Source organism: Macaca nemestrina, chromosome 20 (assembly GCF_043159975.1).
Source record: "Macaca nemestrina isolate mMacNem1 chromosome 20, mMacNem.hap1, whole genome shotgun sequence".
NCBI classification, from domain to species: domain Eukaryota; kingdom Metazoa; phylum Chordata; class Mammalia; order Primates; family Cercopithecidae; genus Macaca; species Macaca nemestrina.
In genome coordinates this window covers 46,260,486-46,279,040 of record NC_092144.1, presented here as the reverse complement: position 1 = coordinate 46,279,040, position 18,555 = coordinate 46,260,486, and the positions used below count along the sequence as shown (strand labels likewise).

Sequence of the window (18,555 nt, the reverse complement as noted above, 5' to 3'; positions counted from 1 at the left end):
CTTTTGTATTTTAAGTAGAGACGGAGTTTTATCATGTTGGCTGGGCTGGTCTCAAACTCCTGACCTCAGGTGATCCACCTACCTTGGCTTCCCAAAGTATTGGGATTACAGGCGCGAGTCACTGTGCCTGGCCCAAGGAATTTAAACAGAATTATAATATAAAGAATTATTAAGCAATGATAGGACAGAAACTATAGGGGCATGAGGAGACCTCTAAAAGGCCCTTTAGAGCTGAGGGAAGAGTACCCAAGAGAGAACATACTTGGAAGGAGGTCTTTCCCAAGGGTGAGTTTCAAACCTCACTGAAGATGTGGTTGTAGCTCACTGTGATGCTGGAGAAGTTTGCTATGTTGCCAGGTACTCAAAGATAGTTGGAGGTCAGGAGTTCGAGACCACCCTGGCCAATGTGGTGAAACCCTGTCTCTACTAAAAATACAAAAATTAGCTTGGTGTGGCCACGCGCACCTGTAATTCCAGCTACTTGGGAGGCTGAGGCAGGAGAATTACTTGAACTGGGAGGCAGAGGTTGCAGTCAGTCGAGATCACGTCATTGCACTCCAGCCTGGGTGACAGAGCAAGACTCTGTCTGGAAAAAAAAAAAAAAAGAAAAAAAGTCCTTGATCACACACAAAACTGGGGGGATGCCATAATGGTGGAGAAAGCATTCTGTAAGTCCATGGTTGTGACGCTGGCAGCAGCATTATGGGCAAGAAAATAAAATCTATATCCAGAATATCTGTTTATACTTATAAGAATGAATCTCTGTCTAATCCATGATAGAACAGACCTAATGTAATTGGCCTTCTACCAGGTGGCTGGCTGGTTCCAAAAGAGAATGCTGCTATATCAGGGACTCAATGCTGGTCTCTGCTGTTGACAAAAATTAAGGGAAATAACTGTGCTAGCTGATTATGTCCCTTTTATTAAGGAAGAAAATGCTTTCAAATACCCATTACCCCCAAATATTTTTGCTTATATCTCACTGGCCAGATTTATGACGCATGGTAGTCCTCAAATGGAAGGCAGACAGGCAAAGAGATAAAAGGATGTCCAACTTGTCCTTTTATAACAGCATTAATCACACCCATGAGTGTGGAGCTCTCACGAGCTAATCACCTTGTAAAGGTTCCACCTCTTAATACTGTTATAATGGCAACTAAATTTCAACATGAATTTTGGACGGGACAAATATTGAAACCATAGCAATAATCAAAGATTCCCAAGAAAGTAGGATAACATTTACATCCTTAATGAAAATTTCAAGCCCAGTTGTACAAGTCTTTGTATAGATACAAGTCCCTCCTATAGCACTTGCTTGTCCCCAAAGACTAAAGACCATTGTCACAACTAGGAGAGCGCAGAAGGTAATTTTTTTATTTAGAGGTGATGCTCTTCCACCTCTAACACTGGAGGTATCAGTCACCTCAGGGGACATGGTTGTCATCTGCTACAAGCTCCACCACCTCTTGTATCTACTTTCATTTCATTATTTTGTTTGTTTATTTATTTATAAGAGATAAGGTCTCACTCTGTTGCCCAGGCTGGAGTGGTAATCATGGCTCATTGCAGCCCCAACCTCCCGGGCTCAAGGATCCTCCCATCTCAGCCTCCCAAGCAGCTGGGACTACAAGTGTGTGTCAAAACATCTGCCAAAATTTTTAAAACTTTTTTGTAGACACAGGGTCTCACTATGTTGCCCAGGCTGGTCCTGAACTCCTGGGCTCAAGCAATCTTCCCATCCTGGCTTCCCAAAGTGCTGGGATTATAGGCATGAGCCACTATGTGTGGCTCACCTCATTATTTTGACTTAAAAGATCAGATAGGCTCAGATACCTCATATTTCAGAGAACACTTAATAGGTTATCCTCTGCCTCCAGTACTTGTTTCTTTAAAGGATATCCAGAAACAGCAGAAATCAAGCTTGGGTTCTGGACACCAGGAGATCTTACAAAGTTACTGTCCACTACGTAACAAGAAAGTAATTATTTCACACAGGTTCAGAAGCGAATTAACAAATGTTTATGTGACTTGGGCCTTTCTTTCTGTCTTTCTTTTTTTTTTTGAGACTGAGTCTTGCTCTGTTGCCAGGCTGGAGTCTAGTGGCGTAATCTCAGCTCACTGCAACCTCCACCTCCCAGGTTCAAGCGGTTCTTCTGCCTCACCCTCCTGAGTAGCTGGGACTACAGGCGCCCACCACCACGCCCAGCTAATTTTTGTATTTTTAGTAGAGATGGGGTTTCACCATGTTGGCTAGGATGGTCTCGATCTCTTGACCTCATGATCTGCCTGCCTCAGCCTCCCAAAGTGCTGAGATTACAGCTGTGAGCCACTGCGCCCGGCCAACTTGGGCCTTTCTAATACATGAAAAGGTATTGCCAATGTTAAAAAACAACTCTGAAATAGGGCACCAGTCATAGCATAGCCCTCTACCAAACTCATTTAATAGAGACTGTATTGGGAGTATCTCATAAAATGCTGTTCATGTTGCTGTCAGTTGTTAAATTTAGTTACAGGAGAAACAGCAGCTGGTTATATGTTAACACTGAAATGTCTTTAGGACACGGTCATTAATTATGCCCCTGGAGCAGCTGTTGAGGCTTTGCTTTGCCATTTATTTTGGCACTCTGCCCAAAGCCTAGTGCAGCTGACATTCATCAGTGTGCGTACATAAAATTGCCACTGGGTTAATATTTCCATCGTTTATCAAGCTAAGAAAAATGAAGCTACTGAGACTGAATTGACAGGTCTGAAATTAAGAATTTTCATAAAATTCATATTTCCTATACTACCTAGCCAATCCAATCCTTGGTATTTATCCAAAAGAAATGAAAACATACATCTATACGAAGAATTTTTACACAAATGTTCATGGTAGCCTTATTTTTGATAGCCTCCAAACTGGAAACAACCCAACTATTCATTAACAGGTGATTGTGGTACCATTATTTAGCAATGAAAACCGATTTAATAAAATTATGGATGAAAACTTCCAAAGCCTAACAAGATATTCAGACATCCAGATACAGAAGGCTCGCAATACGCAAGGAGATAAAATGCAAAAAGTTTTTCTCCATGGCACAATTATATTCACATTGTTTCAAGTCAAACAAAGATAAAGAGTGAATCCTTAAAAGAAAAAAAAGCATCTATAAGACTAATAGAGGATTTCTAAGCAGAAACCTTACATGTCAAAACAAAATGGGATGATATATTTAAAGTGCTAAAAATAAATAAATAAATAAAACTAGCCAAGAATGCTACGTCCAGCAAAATTATCCTTCATAAACGAAGGAGAAATAGTCCTTTCTAGACAAGCAAATGCTAAGGAAATTTGTTACCACTAGACTGGCCTTATAAGAAAAGCTGAAGGCTGGGTGTGGTGGCTCACTCCTGTTATCTCAGCACTATGGGAGATCAAGGCGGGTGGATCACTTGAGGTCAGCAGTTTGAGAATAGCCTGGTCAACATGGTAAAAGCCCGTCTCTACTAAAAATACAAAAATTAGCCATGTGTGGTGGAGCATGCCTGTAATCCCAGCTACTTGGGAGGTTGAGGCATGGGAATCACTTGAACCTGGGAGGTGGAGGTTGCAGTGATTGGAGATTGCACCACTACATTCCAGCCTGGGTGGCAGAGTGAAACTGTCTCAGAAAAGAAAAAAAAAGAAAAAAAAAAAAAGAAAGAAAGAAAGAAAGAAAGAAAAGCTCAAGGGGGTCTTAAACCTGGAAGCAAAAAAAAATAACACTGTAACATTTACTATCATGAAAATAAGTGAAACTATAAAACTCATTGGTAAAGTAAACACATAAAGAAGAAAGAGAAAGGACTCACATGGTACTACTACAGAAGTCTACCAAGCCACAGTGACCATAAGAAAACAAGTAAAAAAAACCCAAAAAACATAACACAACAAAAAAGGCTGGGCATGGTGGTTTAAATCTGTAATCTCAGCACTTTGGAGCCGGAGAGAGGAAGATCATTAGAGCCCAGGAGTTCAAGACTAGCCTGGGCAACACAGTGAGACTCCATCTCTATAAAAATAAAAAAAATTAGCCAGGCATGGTGGTATATGGGGGGCTACTTGTGGGGCTCAGGTGGGAGGACTGCTTGACCCCAGGAGGTCTCAAAAAAAACCCAACACCCAAACCAATTAACAATATGATAGAGACAAAACTTCATATGTCAATAACAACTGTGAGCCAGGTCGGTGGATCACGTCTGTAATCCTAGCACTTTGGGAGGCCGAGGCAGGCGCATCACCTGAGGTCAGGAGTTTGAGACCTGCCTGGCCAACATGGCAAAACCCCATCTCTACTAAAATACAAAAATACCCAGGTGTGCTGGCACATGCCTGTAATCCCAGCTACTCGGGAGGCTGAGGTAGAATAGCTTGAACCAAGGAGGCAGGGGTTGCAGTGAGCGCCATTGCACTCCAGCCTGGGCAACAGAGTGAGACTTCATCTCAAAATAATAATAATAATAATAACTTTGAACATATATGGATTAAATTCCCCACTTAAAAAATAGAGAATGGCTGAATGGATTTAAAACAAAAATGATCCCCAAATATCCTACTTAAAAGAAACTCACCTTACTGGTAATGACACATATAGACTGAAAGTAAAAGGATGAAAAAAGATATTTCATGAAAATGGAAACCAAAAGTGAGCAGAAGTAGCTATACTTCTAACAGATTAAAGAGATTTTAAGTCAAAAAGAGTAAAAAAAAAAAAAAAAGACAAAGAAGGCCATTATATAAACGTAAAGTGATTAAACCAGCAGTGGACATAACAACTCTAAATATCTATGCAGCCAACACTGAAGTACCCAGATTCATAAAGCAAATATTACTAGATCTAAAGAGAGAGACTGCAATACAATAATAATGAGGGACTTCAACATCCCATTCTCAGCATTAGTTTTAAAAAATTAGACAGTTTTTAAAAATTAGATTTAAATTAGACTTTAGACCAAATGCACCTAACAGATATTCACAGAACCTTTCACCCAACAGATGTAGACTACACATTATTTTCACCAGTACATGGAACAATCTCCATAACAGGCCATTGAGTAGGCCACAAAACAAGTCTCAACAAGTTTTTAAAAGCTGAAATCTTATCAAGTATCTTAGACCACAATGGAATAAAACTAGAGATCAACACCAAGAGGAACTTTGGAAAGTATACCAATAAATGGAAATTAAATATCATACTCTTGAATAACCACTAAAGATTACAACCAAAATGAAAATTGAAATTTTTTTTTTTTTTTTGAGATGGAGTTTCACTCTTGTTGCCCAGGCTGGAGTGCAATGGCACGATCTCGGCTCACTGCAACCTCCGCCTCCCAGATTCAAGCAATTCTCCTGCCTCAGCCTCCCGAGTAGCTGGGATTACAGGCAAGTGACACCACACTCGGCGAATTTTTGTATTTTTACATGGTGAGCCACCATGCCAGGCTGAAGAAAAGTTTCTGGAAATAACTGAAAATGAAAACACAACATTCCCAAACCTGTGAAATAGGGCAAAAGTAGTGCTAAGAGGGAAGCTTATAGCAATAAATGTAGAATGCAATCAAAAAAGTTGGCTGGGCACGGTGGCTCATGCCTGTAATCCCAACACTTTGGGAGGCCGAGGTGGGCGGATCACCTGAGGTCGGGAGTTCGAGACCAGCCTGGCTAACATGGTGAAACTCCATCTCTACTAAAAATACAAAAATTAGCCGAGCATGGTGGTGGGTGCCTGTAATTCTAGGTACTCGGGAGGCTGAGACTGGAGAACCGCTTGAACCCGGGAGGCAGAGGTTACGGTGAGCCGAGATTGCACCACTGCACTCTAGCCTGGGCAACAGAGTGAGGAGACTGTCTCAAAAAAAAAAAAAAAAAAAAGTAGAACAATTACAAATTAACAATCTAACAATGTACCTCAAAGAACTAGAAAACAAGAACAAGCCAAAAGAAAAGAAATAATATAAGATCAGAGCAGAATTAAATGAAATGGAGACTAAAACATTATGAAGGATCCACAAAATGAAAAGTTGGTTATTCAAAAAGATAACCCAAATTGGTAAACCACTAGGTAGACTAACCAAGAAGAGAGAAGATCCAAATAAGCAAAATTAGAAATGAAGAAGGAGACATTACAACTGATACTACAGAAATACAAAAGAGCGTCACAGACTTATAAGCAACACTATACTGACCAACTAGAAAACCTAGGGAAAACAGATATATTCCTGAAAACATAAAACTTACCAACACTGAATGAGGAGGAAATATAAAATCTGAACAGACCACTAGGAAGTAGTGAGATTAAATCAGTAATAAAAAGTCTCCCAACCAAGAAAAGTCCAGGGCCAATTGGAATCACAGCCAAATTACACCATATGAAGAAGAACTAATACCAATTCTCCTGAAACTATTCCAAAAAATCATAGAGGAGAGAATTCTCCCCAACTCATTCTACAAGGCCAGGATCATCCTGTTACCAAAACCAGGGAAGGACACAACATCAAAAGAAAACTAAAGGCTGATATCTGACCAAAAGTAGATGCAAAAATCCTCAACAAAGCACTAACAAACCAAATCCAATAGCACAGCAAAATGATAATACACCACAATCAAGTGAGATTTATACCATGGATGCAAAGATGGGTCAATGTATGCAAATCAGTTAACATGATACATCACATCGGAATAAAGGACAAAAACCACATGATCATCTCAATAGATGCAGAAAAAGCATCTGATAAAATTCAACATGCTTTCACAATAAAAACTTCAACAAGCTAGGCACAGAAGGTATATACCTCAGAATAATAAAGGTTATATATAACAAACCCACAGCTGACACCATAGTGAATAGGGAAAAGCTGAAAGCATTTCCACTAAGAATTGGAACAATGCCCACTTTCACCACTCCTATTCAACATAGTACTGGAAATTCCAGCCAGACCAATCAGGCAAGGGAAAGAAATAAAAGGTATCCAAATTGGAAAATAGCAAGTCAAACTGTGCCTTTTTGTTGATGATATAATCCTATATCTAGGAAAATCTAAAGACTCCACCTGGCTGGGCGTGGTAGCTCACGCCTGCAATCCCAGCACTTTCGAGGAGGCTGAGGCACAAAAGAATTGCTTGAACCCGGGAGGTGGAGGTTTGCAGTGAGCCAAGATTGTGCCACTGCACTTCAGCCTGGGTGAAAGAGAGACCCTGTCTCAAAAAAAAAAAAAAAAGAAAAAAAAAAAGAAAAAAAAAAGAATATTATGAACAAGAATAAGAGTATAAAGCATATTATGACAATAAATTTGATAATCTATATGAAACAGAATAATTCTTTGAAAGACACAATCTGTCAAAACTCACCAAGAATAGACAATCCAAACAGGCCTGTATCTATTAAATAAATGGAATCAATAACTATTAACCTTCCAAAATAGAAAGCATCAGGCCCAGAAGGGTTTACTGATTAATGCTCCCAAACATATAAGAAAGAAATTTTATCAATTCTCTACACTGTCTTCTAGAAAAAGGAAGTATTTCCTAACTCAGTCTATGAGGCCAGCATTATCCTAATACCAAAACCAGGAGAAACATATTACAAGAAAAGAAAACTACAGAACAACATCTCTCATGAATATAGATGCAAAAATACTCAATATTAGCAAATCAAATCCAGTAATATATAAAAAGAATTATACACCACAATCAAGTGGGATTTATCCCAGAAATGCAAGATTGATTCAATGTTTGAAAATCTATTAATGTCATTCATAACATCAAGAGGCTAAAGAAGAAAAATCATATAATCATGTCTATAGATGCAGAAAAATCATTTGACAAAAATCCAACACTCAATCACAATAAAACAGTCAAAAATTTAGGAATAGAAGGGAACTTCCTCAACTCAATAAGGCAATCTTTTGGTCTCTTACAATCCTTCAAAATCTGAATCTTAAAAAATTAGCTTTATATTTAATAGTAAAGAGACTTGAAATACTTTAAATCAAACCCACTCCAAACCACTGAATTATATACCATTATTTTCCAGTATTTTCACAGCATTTGAAAACCTTGTAAGTCAATTTTGCTCTTCTTTTCCACTGCCAATATTTGTTTCCATTTACCCACATATTTAACATTTTCCTTATCCATCTTCCTTTTTTCGCAAGTCCTCCATCTGAGACCACTTACGGACAGCATGCCAATGCTTCTCCTTGGCCTCCTGTCTATACACCTCTTTAGCCCATGACATCAAGTTTTTGAAGAAACCACGCCAAATGTCAAAACAGCAGTTAAAGAACAGTCTGGGGCCAGGCATGGTGGCTTATGCCTGTAATCCTAGCACTTTGGGAGGCCAAGATGGATCACCTGAGGTCAGGAGCTCAAGACCAGCCTGGCCAACACGGCAAAATTCCATTTTTACTAAAAATACAAAAGTTAGCCAGGCATGGTGGCAGGTGCCTGTAATCTCAGCTACTTGGGAGGCTGAGGCAGGGAGAATCCCTTAACCTGGGAGGCGGAGACTGCAGTGAGCCGAGATCGCACCACTACACTCCAGCCTGAACGACAGAGCAAGATTCCATTAAAAAAAAAAAAAAGAACAGTCTGGAAATCACTAGGGAGCCTTGAGATTGAAACTATTTCCATATTTTTCCTTCTTTTGATCTCATTTGCTCATGAGTATAGAATGAGTTTCCCAGTCTACATGTGACTAAATGTAGAAGCAGATATGAGAACCCAGCTGTCTGCTTTTATTTAAAGTATTTGAAAATTGTGTAACAATGACGCTATTTTTTTTTGTTTTGGAAATAATTATTTTTCATAATTTCCTAAAAATTTATTATTTATATTAACATGTAATGAGTTTATTAGTTTCAAATGAATCAAAAATGGTTTTTGGTTGAGTGCTGTGGCTCACACCTGTAATCCCAGCACTTTGGGAGACCGAGGTGGGCAGATCATTTGAGGCCAGGAGTTCAAGACCAGCCTAGCCAACATAGTGAAACCCAATCTCTACTAAAAATACAAAAATGTATCTGAGCATGGTGGTGCACACCTGTAATCCCAGCTACTCAGAAGGCTGAGGCATGAGAATTGCTTGTGCCTGGGAGGCAGAGGTTTCAGTGAGCCAAGATTGCATCACATACTCCAGCCTGGGCAGCAGAGTAAGACCCTGTCTCAAAAAAAAAAAAAAATTTTTTCAGGCCGGGCGCGGTGGCTCAAGCCTGTAATCCCAGCACTTTGGGAGGCCGAGACGGGCGGATCACGAGGTCAGGAGATCGAGACCATCCTGGCTAACACGGTGAAACCCCGTCTCTACTAAAAATACAAGAAAATAAGCCGGGCGAGGTGGCGGGCGCCTGTAGTCCCAGCTACTCGGGAGGCTGAGGCAGGAGAATGGCGTGAACCCGGGGAGGCGGAGCTTGCAGTGAGCCGAGATCGCGCCACTGCACTCCAGCCTGGGGCACAGAGCAAGACTCCGTCTCAAAAAAAAAAAAAAAAAAAAAAAAAAATTTTTTTTAAATTTCAATTTGAGGACTACTGTTGCAAAATGCCTACTGTTTTAAGTCAGTTTCCCAGGAAAAGAATCTGAGATGGAAATCTATGGTAGGGTTTATTGGGGAGATCTCTTGGGAACATCAGCAGTAAGGAAATGAATAAAGAAGAATTGGATGGAAAGAGAAATTAAACTGATGTAGTTGAAATTTGTTCCCTGGGGAGCTCTAGAGCTGTGACTGCTCTTCAGAGTTGCTCTAAACTGAGGCAATGTGGGCCAAGCTGCCTGCAGGGAGACAGTGTAACCTTGCATAAGGCAGCTCCTTTCATCCAACAGCAATTCCTTAGAGGAATTTAGCTGTGAGTTGTCAGCAGCCAAGATTCTCAGAAGTTGGCAGCACAAGTGCCTCAGTCCTGAAGGTGGAATCTTGAAAAGTCTGAGGTATAGCTTACACTCAAGTTCCCACAGGGATCAGGATGAAATCATCCGTGGCAGGACTGTGCCTGCGATCATACCCTTGACTTACTTCTCTTTCTTATTCTGCTTTGTCCATTCTCTTACCCCTCTTACTGAAAGCACTTCCTTAATAAATCACTTGCATAGGAATCCTCATCTCAAAGCCTGCTTCTGGGAAACAGCTGAAAAGAAAGTCCATCACACATCTTGATTCCACCCCCAACATCTACCCTAAAATATTTCTCCCCAACCTGCTGCATTTTTATCAAATGGTCCACCGTCCAGCCAGTTTCTTTCCATTAAAACATAGGAGTTATCCTTTATCTCTTTACTCCTCATCTTTCCTATGAACTCATTATGTTGAATCACCTCCAAAATGTATCTGAAATCTACCAATTTCTACTGCTGTGTCTAATCCAAGCCACTATTAGTATATTTTATTCTGTGTGTTTTGAGGCCATTCACAGGAATTGGACCTCTTACGAAGTCTGAACTCTAGAATGGAAACTCTCTAGGCAGTAACTCAAGTGTGTTCAGGTAAAGAAGAATTCACCATGATTTAATTAATGATTTTTTTTTCAAAGTTTATCTCAGTCACTTATATCTATCTTATTATTTCTACCCCTTAGGACAGAAGGAAAAAATGAATTTACAAAGACCAGATCATCTGCTTGCTGACACAAGGTCAGTAAAACACCCTTTTACACCTATTCTGAGGCACTTTACCTCACCTGATAGGCTCAGCCAGTCTTACTGGGGTGAGAGAGGCCAAAAGAGAAATCTAAGGTTGTCCTTATGGGCCTTAAGTGGAATTTTACATTTCTCTGTTGACTCCAAAGCTATGTAAAGAAAGGGGCAGAGGATTTAAGGCATATAAAGTACAGGCCAAAACAAAAACAAAAATTAAAAAGAAAACTCACAAAGAAAAACAACTGTTTAGACCAAAAAAAAAAAAATGTCTCACAAATACTTATACAGGGTTACTTGTGTGGATACATGAAATGTGAAAACTATTTTTTGAAAAAAGGTTTACAGGCTGGGGATGGTGGCTCACAGACCAGCTTGACCTACATAATGAAACCCTGTCTCTACTAAAATACAAAAATTAGCTGGGCGGGTGCCTATAGTCCCAGCTATTCAGGAGACTGAGGCAGGAGAATTGAGCCCAGGAGGTGGAGGCTGCAGTGAGCCAAGATCATGCCACTGCAATCCAGCCTGGGCGACAGAGGGAGACTCCCTCTCCAAAAAAAAAAAAAAGTTTACAGGCTGGCGCAGTGGCTCAACGCCTGCAATCCCAGCACTTTGGGAGGCGGAGGTGGGCGGATCACCTGAGGTCAGGAGTTCGAGACCAGCCTGGCCAACGTGGTGAAACCCCAGTTCCATTAAAAATACAAAAAAAAAAAAAAAAAAAAAAAAAATAGGCATGGTGGCGCGTGCCTGTGGTCCCAGCTGCTCAGAAGGCTAAGGCAGGAGAATCACTTGAACCCAGGAGGCAGAGGTTGCAGTGAGCCGAGATCACACCACTGCTCTCCAGCCTGGGTGACAGAGCAAGACTTTGTCTCAAAAAAAAAAACTAAAAAACAGTTTACACATAAATATTGGGTATGCTGGCAAAACTGGATTTAGTATAAAACTTACTGAAGAAGGGACTATGAAATGATAATACTCATTTAGATATTTCAGTTTTAGTAAGTTGTATTGTTTTCACTAAAGTCAGTCCCTGCTGTTAAGTCACCATCGGTCTTCAAAAATACCTAATAACAATCAAAACTGATAGTCACGGTTGTACTTCACAACTTTAGTTTGAGATTTACTTTTGGGAAATTAACTTCAAACAAATGTAGTTCATGTTCAATCATAAAAGCTAAAGATCCCTTTTCATAAACACCCCCTATTTTTATCTCCTTTTTATTATTTTTATTCTTTGAGGTAGAGTCTTGCTGTGTTGCCCAGGCTGAAGTGCACTGGCGTGATCTTGGCTCACTGCAACCTCCACCCCACTAGGTTCAAGTGATTCTCCTGCCTCAGCCTCCTGAGTAGCTGGGATTACAGGCACGCACCACCACGCCTGGCTAATTTTTGTATCTTTAGTAGAGGTGCGGTTTCACCATATTGGCCAGGCTGGTCTCGAACTCCTGACCTCAGGTAATCTGCCTGCCTAGGCCTCCCAAAGTGCTGGGATTACAGGCATGAGCCACCACACCCAACCTATCTCCTTTTTATTTTTATTTTTTATTTTTTTGAGAAAGGGTCTTACTCTTGTCATCCAGGCTGGAGTGCAGTGGCACGATCTTGGCTCACTGCAACCTCTGCCTCCCGTGTTCAAGTGATTCTCCTGCCTCAGTCTCCTGAGTAGGTGGGATCACAGGCACCCGCCACCATGTCTGGCTAATTTTTGTATTTTTTTTTTTTTTTTTTTTTGAGACGGAGTCTCACGCTGTTGCCCAGGCTGGAGTGCAGTGGCGCGATCTCGGCTCACTGCAAGCTCCGCCTCCCGGGTTCCCGCCATTCTCCTGCCTCAGCCTCCTGAGTAGCTGGGACTACAGGCGCCCGCCACCGCGCCCGGCTAATTTTTTGTATTTTTAGTAGAGACGGGGTTTCACTGTGGTCTCGATCTCCTGACCTTGTGATCCGCCCGCCTCGGCCTCCCAAAGTGCTGGGATTACAGGCTTGAGCCACCGCGCCCGGCCTAATTTTTGTATTTTTAATAGAGTTGAGGTTTCATCCTGTTGGCCAGGCTGGTCTTGAATTCCTGACCTCAGGTGATCCACCCACCTCGGCCTCCCAAAGGGCTGGGTTTACAGGCTTGAGCTACTGCGTCTGGCCCTATCTCCTTTTTAAAAAGGCATTAGCAGCTTTCTGTATTGTATATCAAATAATACTGTAGAGATGGCATAATAAAAACATCACCTCTGTAAGGGTTGGTTCATGTATTGTTACAAAGAATGAGACCCTTCAAGAGGAACTCTATTATTAGTGTTCAGGATCTGAGTTCACCACCATTTCCAACCAAAACTGGATGGGCTGTGTAAGTCAAGAGTTGTAAAAAGAATAAAATGGTCTCTAGGTTAAGACCAACACACTTTTACACAATTGCTTATGGCCACCTCAGGAAATCAAGATTTCTCATTTCAAAATATTGTTATAATTAACAATGATATTAATGCCTATGCTGGTTGTATGGAAAATTACAGGGCAAGAAAACAAATACTGCAAAGTCACTTTCTCAGGAAAAATCTTAATCTCTCCACAATGACTAAATATATCAGTAATCAGTTAGCTATGAACCTAATAAATTTGCTGTCTAGTAATACTGGCTACACTGAGAGGACAGGCACCATGAGTAGTAGACATGATGCCCTGAGCTAGTAAATAAAAACACATTTCATTTGTTATACTGCCATCTGATTTTCAAAGTTTTAATAATTATTTACTTGAATCTAAGATATCATCAGTTGAAAGGAGTCCAATTTCAGAAATGTTAAAATATAGAAAAACAGCATCATCAAGTTGCTAAAATGTGCTAATTTCACATTATATAATAAACAGGAATATTCTAATTGCTAATTTTCTAGAGATATTTTTCATAAAATAGTTGAGCATCTGATAGGGCATATGAATCCATTATAACACTTCCTTCTATGGGCACAGGCTTCCCTTGGCCTATTCTGAGAAAGAACTAGAAAAACACTGTTACAAGTAAACATTCATATTATCATTGTGTATCATTAGCTTTTAAGATTTATTTTATATGCTACCAGTCTTTTTTTAAGGCATAAAAATTACAAGCAAAGCTCAAGTCTCCTTTTAATCAACAGCCTCAAATTCAATCTCCAGAGACAATGCTATCAATAATTGGGTATGTATCCTTCTATTCTATTTTAAATAGTTTAACATACACTTTTCAATAATAGAAACAGTTGTTCTTTATAAATGATTTCATTCCAATTTACATAAATATTATTATACAATGTTTCATTTGTATTTTGATTTTTTTACTCAACATTGTTTTAACTATCCATGTTATACAATACGGATCTGGGTCACTGTTTTAAGTGCTGTATACTATTCTATCATTTGAATATATCATATTTTATTCATCATTACCCCAATGACGAATAGGTTATTTTCAAGGCAGATATATGTCTATATATTTCTTTTTTTTAAGAGATTGGGTCTTGCTATGTTTCCCAGGCTGGTCTTGAACTCCTGAGCTCAAGTTATCTTCTTATATCAGCCTCCAAAGTAGCTGGGATTATAGGCATGTGCCACTGCATCTGGTTATACATATGTACATATATCATATAAATATTTCTTATGCATTATTTGTGAGTTTCTATAGGATGTATACCTAGAAGTGGAATTACAGAGTTTTTTTTTTTTTTTTTTTAAAAAAAGGCTCCCTGGCCTCAACGTCATAGACAATAACCTCTATTTTCTTCCAATGGTTTCAGTTTGGCTTTTCAGATTCCAGTATTTAAATCCTTTAGAATATTAATCTTTTGGACAGGCACAGTGGCTCAAGCCTCTAAACCCCAGCACTTTGGGACGCCAAAGAGGGCAGATCTCTTGAGGTCAGGAGTTCAAGACTAGCCTGGCCAACATGGTGAAATCCCATCTCTACTAAAAATACAAAAAAAAACAAAAAGGAACCCAGGAGGCAGAAAGGCTGCAGTGAGCTGAGATTGCACCACTGTACTCCAGCCTGGGTGACAGAGTGAGACCTTTGTCTCAAAAAAAAAAAAAGAAGAATATTTATTTTTTAATATGTCATAATGTTGTAATTTTAGTTCCTCTAATACGGGGAGTCAAATATTCCCAGCAATTTTATTGACTAGGTCATCATTTCCCTACTAATTCATGATGTCAGGTCTAACATACCCCAAGTTCACATATATTCATGAGTCTGCTTCTGGATATTCTATTCTTTAAAATCTGCTTATTTACCTACTAATGTACTAATACCACACATTTTTAAATGACTATAACTTTATATTATACAGTGAGGGTGTTTCCTCTGTTCTTTTCAAAATTGTCTCAGCAATCCATACACTTCTACTTCACATGAATTTTGTAATCATTTTTGAAAGATCCTAGATTCTTAGTAGATTTTGTTTGGAAGTGCATTCAGTCTATAGATTTTTAGAATTGGAGGTTTTTATAATACCGGGTTTTTCCATCTATGTATATGGTATTTCTCTCCATTTATTCCAGTCTTACATCTTTTAACAAAGTATTAAAATTTTTCCATAAAGATCCTGGTTTTTTGAGCTTATGCCAAGATATTTTAAGTAAAACATGGGTTGAATTTAAGAGGGCTTCTTCCATTTAATATACTCGGTGTCTCTCACCTGTATGACCTCTCTTATGTATAGAAAGGGATGCTCTTTGAGAGAATGCTTTCCCACATTCATTACATTCAAAGGGTTTCTCACCAGTATGACTTCTCATATGTATAATAAGTAATGAGCACTGAGAAAAGGCTTTCCCACATTTATTACATTCATAGGGTTTCTCCCCTGTGTGACTTCTCACATGAAGAGTGAGGGATGAGATTCGAGAGAAGGCTTTACCACATTCATTACATTTGAATGGTTTCTCTCCCGTATGAATTTTTTCATGTTCAAGAAGATTTTGTCTCTGACTGAAAGCTTTCCCACATTGATTACAATGATAAGGTTTCTCTCCAGTATGAATTTTCTCATGTTCAGTGAGGTTTGATTTCTGACTAAAGGCTTTTCCACAGATTGTACATGCATAGGGTTTCTCACCCGTATGAATTCTCTGGTGTCGAATGAGGTTTGACATCTGAATAAAGGCTTTCCCACATTCACTGCATTCATAAGGTTTCTCTCCAGTGTGAATTTTCTGATGTGTAATGAGATTTTCTTTCCTGCTGAAGGCTTTTCCACATTCCTTACATTCATAGGGTTTCTCAGCTGTATGATTTCGCATATGTACGGTAAGGGATGAACTTTGAGAGAAGGCTTTCCCACATTCGCTACATACATAGGGTTTCTCACCAGTGTGACTTCTCATATGTATAATAAATACTGAGCATTGAGAGAAAGCTTTTCCACATTTATTACATTTATAGGGTTTCTCCCCCGTGTGACTTCTCATATGTAGCGTAACAGATGACATTCGAGAAAAAGCTCTACCACATTCATTACATGCATACGGTTTCTCCCCAGTATGAATTTTCTCATGCTCGATAAGATTTTGCTTCTGGCTGAAGGATTTCCCACATTCCTTACATTCATAGGGTTTCTCTCCAGTGTGAATTCGCTCATGTTCAATGAGATTTGATTTCTGACTGAAGGCTTTCCAACAATCCTTACATGCATAAGGTTTCTCCCCAGTATGAATTCTCTGGTGTCTAATAAGGTTTGACATCTGAATGAAAGCTTTTCCACATTCATTACACTTAAACGGTTTTTCCCCAGTATGAATTTTCTGATGTGTAATAAGATTTTCCTTCCTACTGAAGGCTTTTCCACATTCTTTACATTTGTAAGGTTTCTCTCCAGCATGAATTCGCTCATGTCTAATGAGGTCAAATTTATGACTGAAGTCTTGTCCACACTGATTACACTTAAAGGGGGTTACAACATAGGATGCACAATGGTAAAATGGTTTCCCAAACTCATTACATCCATTCTGTTTCTTTCTTATACAGCCTTTCTCATATCTAAGTAAGTCTAAATTATGCTCCAAACCTTTATCAAGTAAGTCATGGTCATAGAAGCTTTGTCTTGAAGTAACAATGTCTGAACTCAGAGGAAATATTTTCGCAACTTTTTTACATTCAATGACTTTTTCCTTTATCAGAATTTTCTTGGAGATGGATGTGACTTTCCTCACAAGTGTTTCCTGTTGCTTCTTGATCTGTTCATCAACTTCCCAAACTTCTAAAATGGAGGACCAGAAATTATTACTTGTGAATTATTCTACCACTATACTGTTAATAACATATCAGAAATTGGCTAATGTGGGGTTTAATCTTTGATGTTGGCCTAGTCAACCAATATGAAAGAAAGCTAAGAGTAAATATTCCTAGTTCCTAAGGTTTGAGAAGTTAACTACTACATCAAACATATGGAGACAAAAACTGGTATCTGTAGGTCCAAGTAGCTTTGATTGATTTGTAAAGTGTCCAAAAACAGTGCAGAAATCAGCAAAACGAATAGAATAATTAAAATGAAAGGGTGAACACAAAAATGACTGACAGGGAGTCAAACGGCTAAAGAGCAAAATTAACATTTGTGATTAAACACACTGGCTTGAATGCATGTATTTTTCCTCCTTCCTAAAATTCCATTAAAATGATAGTGAAAGAATAAAGGGTTAAATCCATAAGAAAAAGGAGACATGAGTGTAAAAAAGGTGAACAAGAGATTTTAACATAATACTGCAAGATGAGAAGCATTTAGAGAACCATAAACAGAATAGCAAAGCTATAAAGTATCATGAAGATGCAAATGACAATAAGCAACAAAGTGATTTGGCCAAAAATCACTGGAAAGGCTCAAGAATTGGAGAATCCAGGCACTCAAAAGGTAGGGATAAACAAGCACAAGGCAAGGATGTTCCCTTGCATTACTGCTTTTTAACATTGTACTAGAAGTCCTACCGAATGCAACAAGAAAAGGAAATAAAAGCTATTCAGATTAGGAAGGAAAAACGAAACAAGAACTGTCTTTGTTCACAGGTGATATGATCATCTATGTAGGAAATCCGAAAAAAAAAAAAAATCAACAACAACAAAAAACCCCTGCTACAACTAGTAAGTCAAAGGCTGACAAATTTGCAGAGCAATAGGAACTCTCACACATTGCTGGTGGGACTGCAAAATGGTATAGCCACTTTGGAAGACAGTCTAGCAGTTTCTTACAACATTAGACATACTATTACCATATTATTCAGCAACCATGCTTGGTATTTACCCCAATGAGTTGAAAACTTATGTCCATACAAAAACCTGCACATGGATATTTACAGTAGCTTTATTCCTAATTGCCAACACTTGGAAGATGCCCTTTACTAGGCGAATGGATAAACTGTGGTACATCTAGACAATGAAATATTCATCAATGATAAAAACATGTGCCATCAAGTTATAAGAAGACATGGAGGAACCTTAAATGCATGTTGCTAAGTGAAAGAAGCCCATTGGAAAAGGCCACCTACTGTATGATTCCAAACTGGAAAAGGCAAAATCATGACCAGTAAACATATCAGTGGTTGTCAGAGCTTATGGGAGAGGAAGGAATAAATAGGGGGAAGACAAGGGAGTTTTAGGGCAGTGAAAGTATTCTGTACCATACTATAATGGATCTGAGTCATTAAACATTTATCAAAACCCATGGAATGTACAACACCAGGAGTGACCCTAATGTAAATTACGGACTTTGGGTAATAATGATGTGTATAATAATAACAGTAATGCAGGTTCATTGACGGTAACAAATACACCACTGTGGTGCAAGATGTTGACAGTGGGGAAGGCTGTATGTGTGCTCGGGCAGTGGGTATTCATATACTTCGTACTTTTTCACGAGCTCTGTACACCACTCAGTTTTGTCATGAACCTAAAACC

At 39.1% G+C, this 18,555-nt stretch overlaps 2 protein-coding genes across 8 annotated transcripts in view; both read right to left on the bottom strand.

Moving 5' to 3' along the window:
* LOC105495445 (zinc finger protein 568-like) overlaps positions 1 to 18,555 on the bottom strand; it is a 70,646-nt gene that overhangs the window by 41,082 nt on the left and 11,009 nt on the right. Inside the window, exon 1 of one of the 2 annotated variants that reach the window (XM_071086489.1) lies at positions 466 to 590. The exons of the other annotated variant lie outside the window; for it this stretch is intronic. The gene's annotated coding sequence lies outside the window, so the exon portion shown is untranslated. Of the gene's footprint in view, positions 1 to 465; positions 591 to 18,555 lie in introns of those variants that run through there. 2 annotated transcript variants of the gene reach the window in all.
* LOC105495442 (zinc finger protein 568) overlaps positions 13,669 to 18,555 on the bottom strand; it is a 33,002-nt gene continuing 28,115 nt past the window's right edge. For all 6 annotated transcript variants that reach the window (XM_011765010.2, XM_011765013.2, XM_011765011.3 and 3 more), the window contains one exon: positions 13,669 to 16,867. In XM_011765010.2, coding sequence (XP_011763312.2) covers positions 15,285 to 16,867 — 1,583 coding nt within the window. In that variant the 3' untranslated portion in view covers positions 13,669 to 15,284. The remainder of the gene's footprint in view (positions 16,868 to 18,555) is intronic.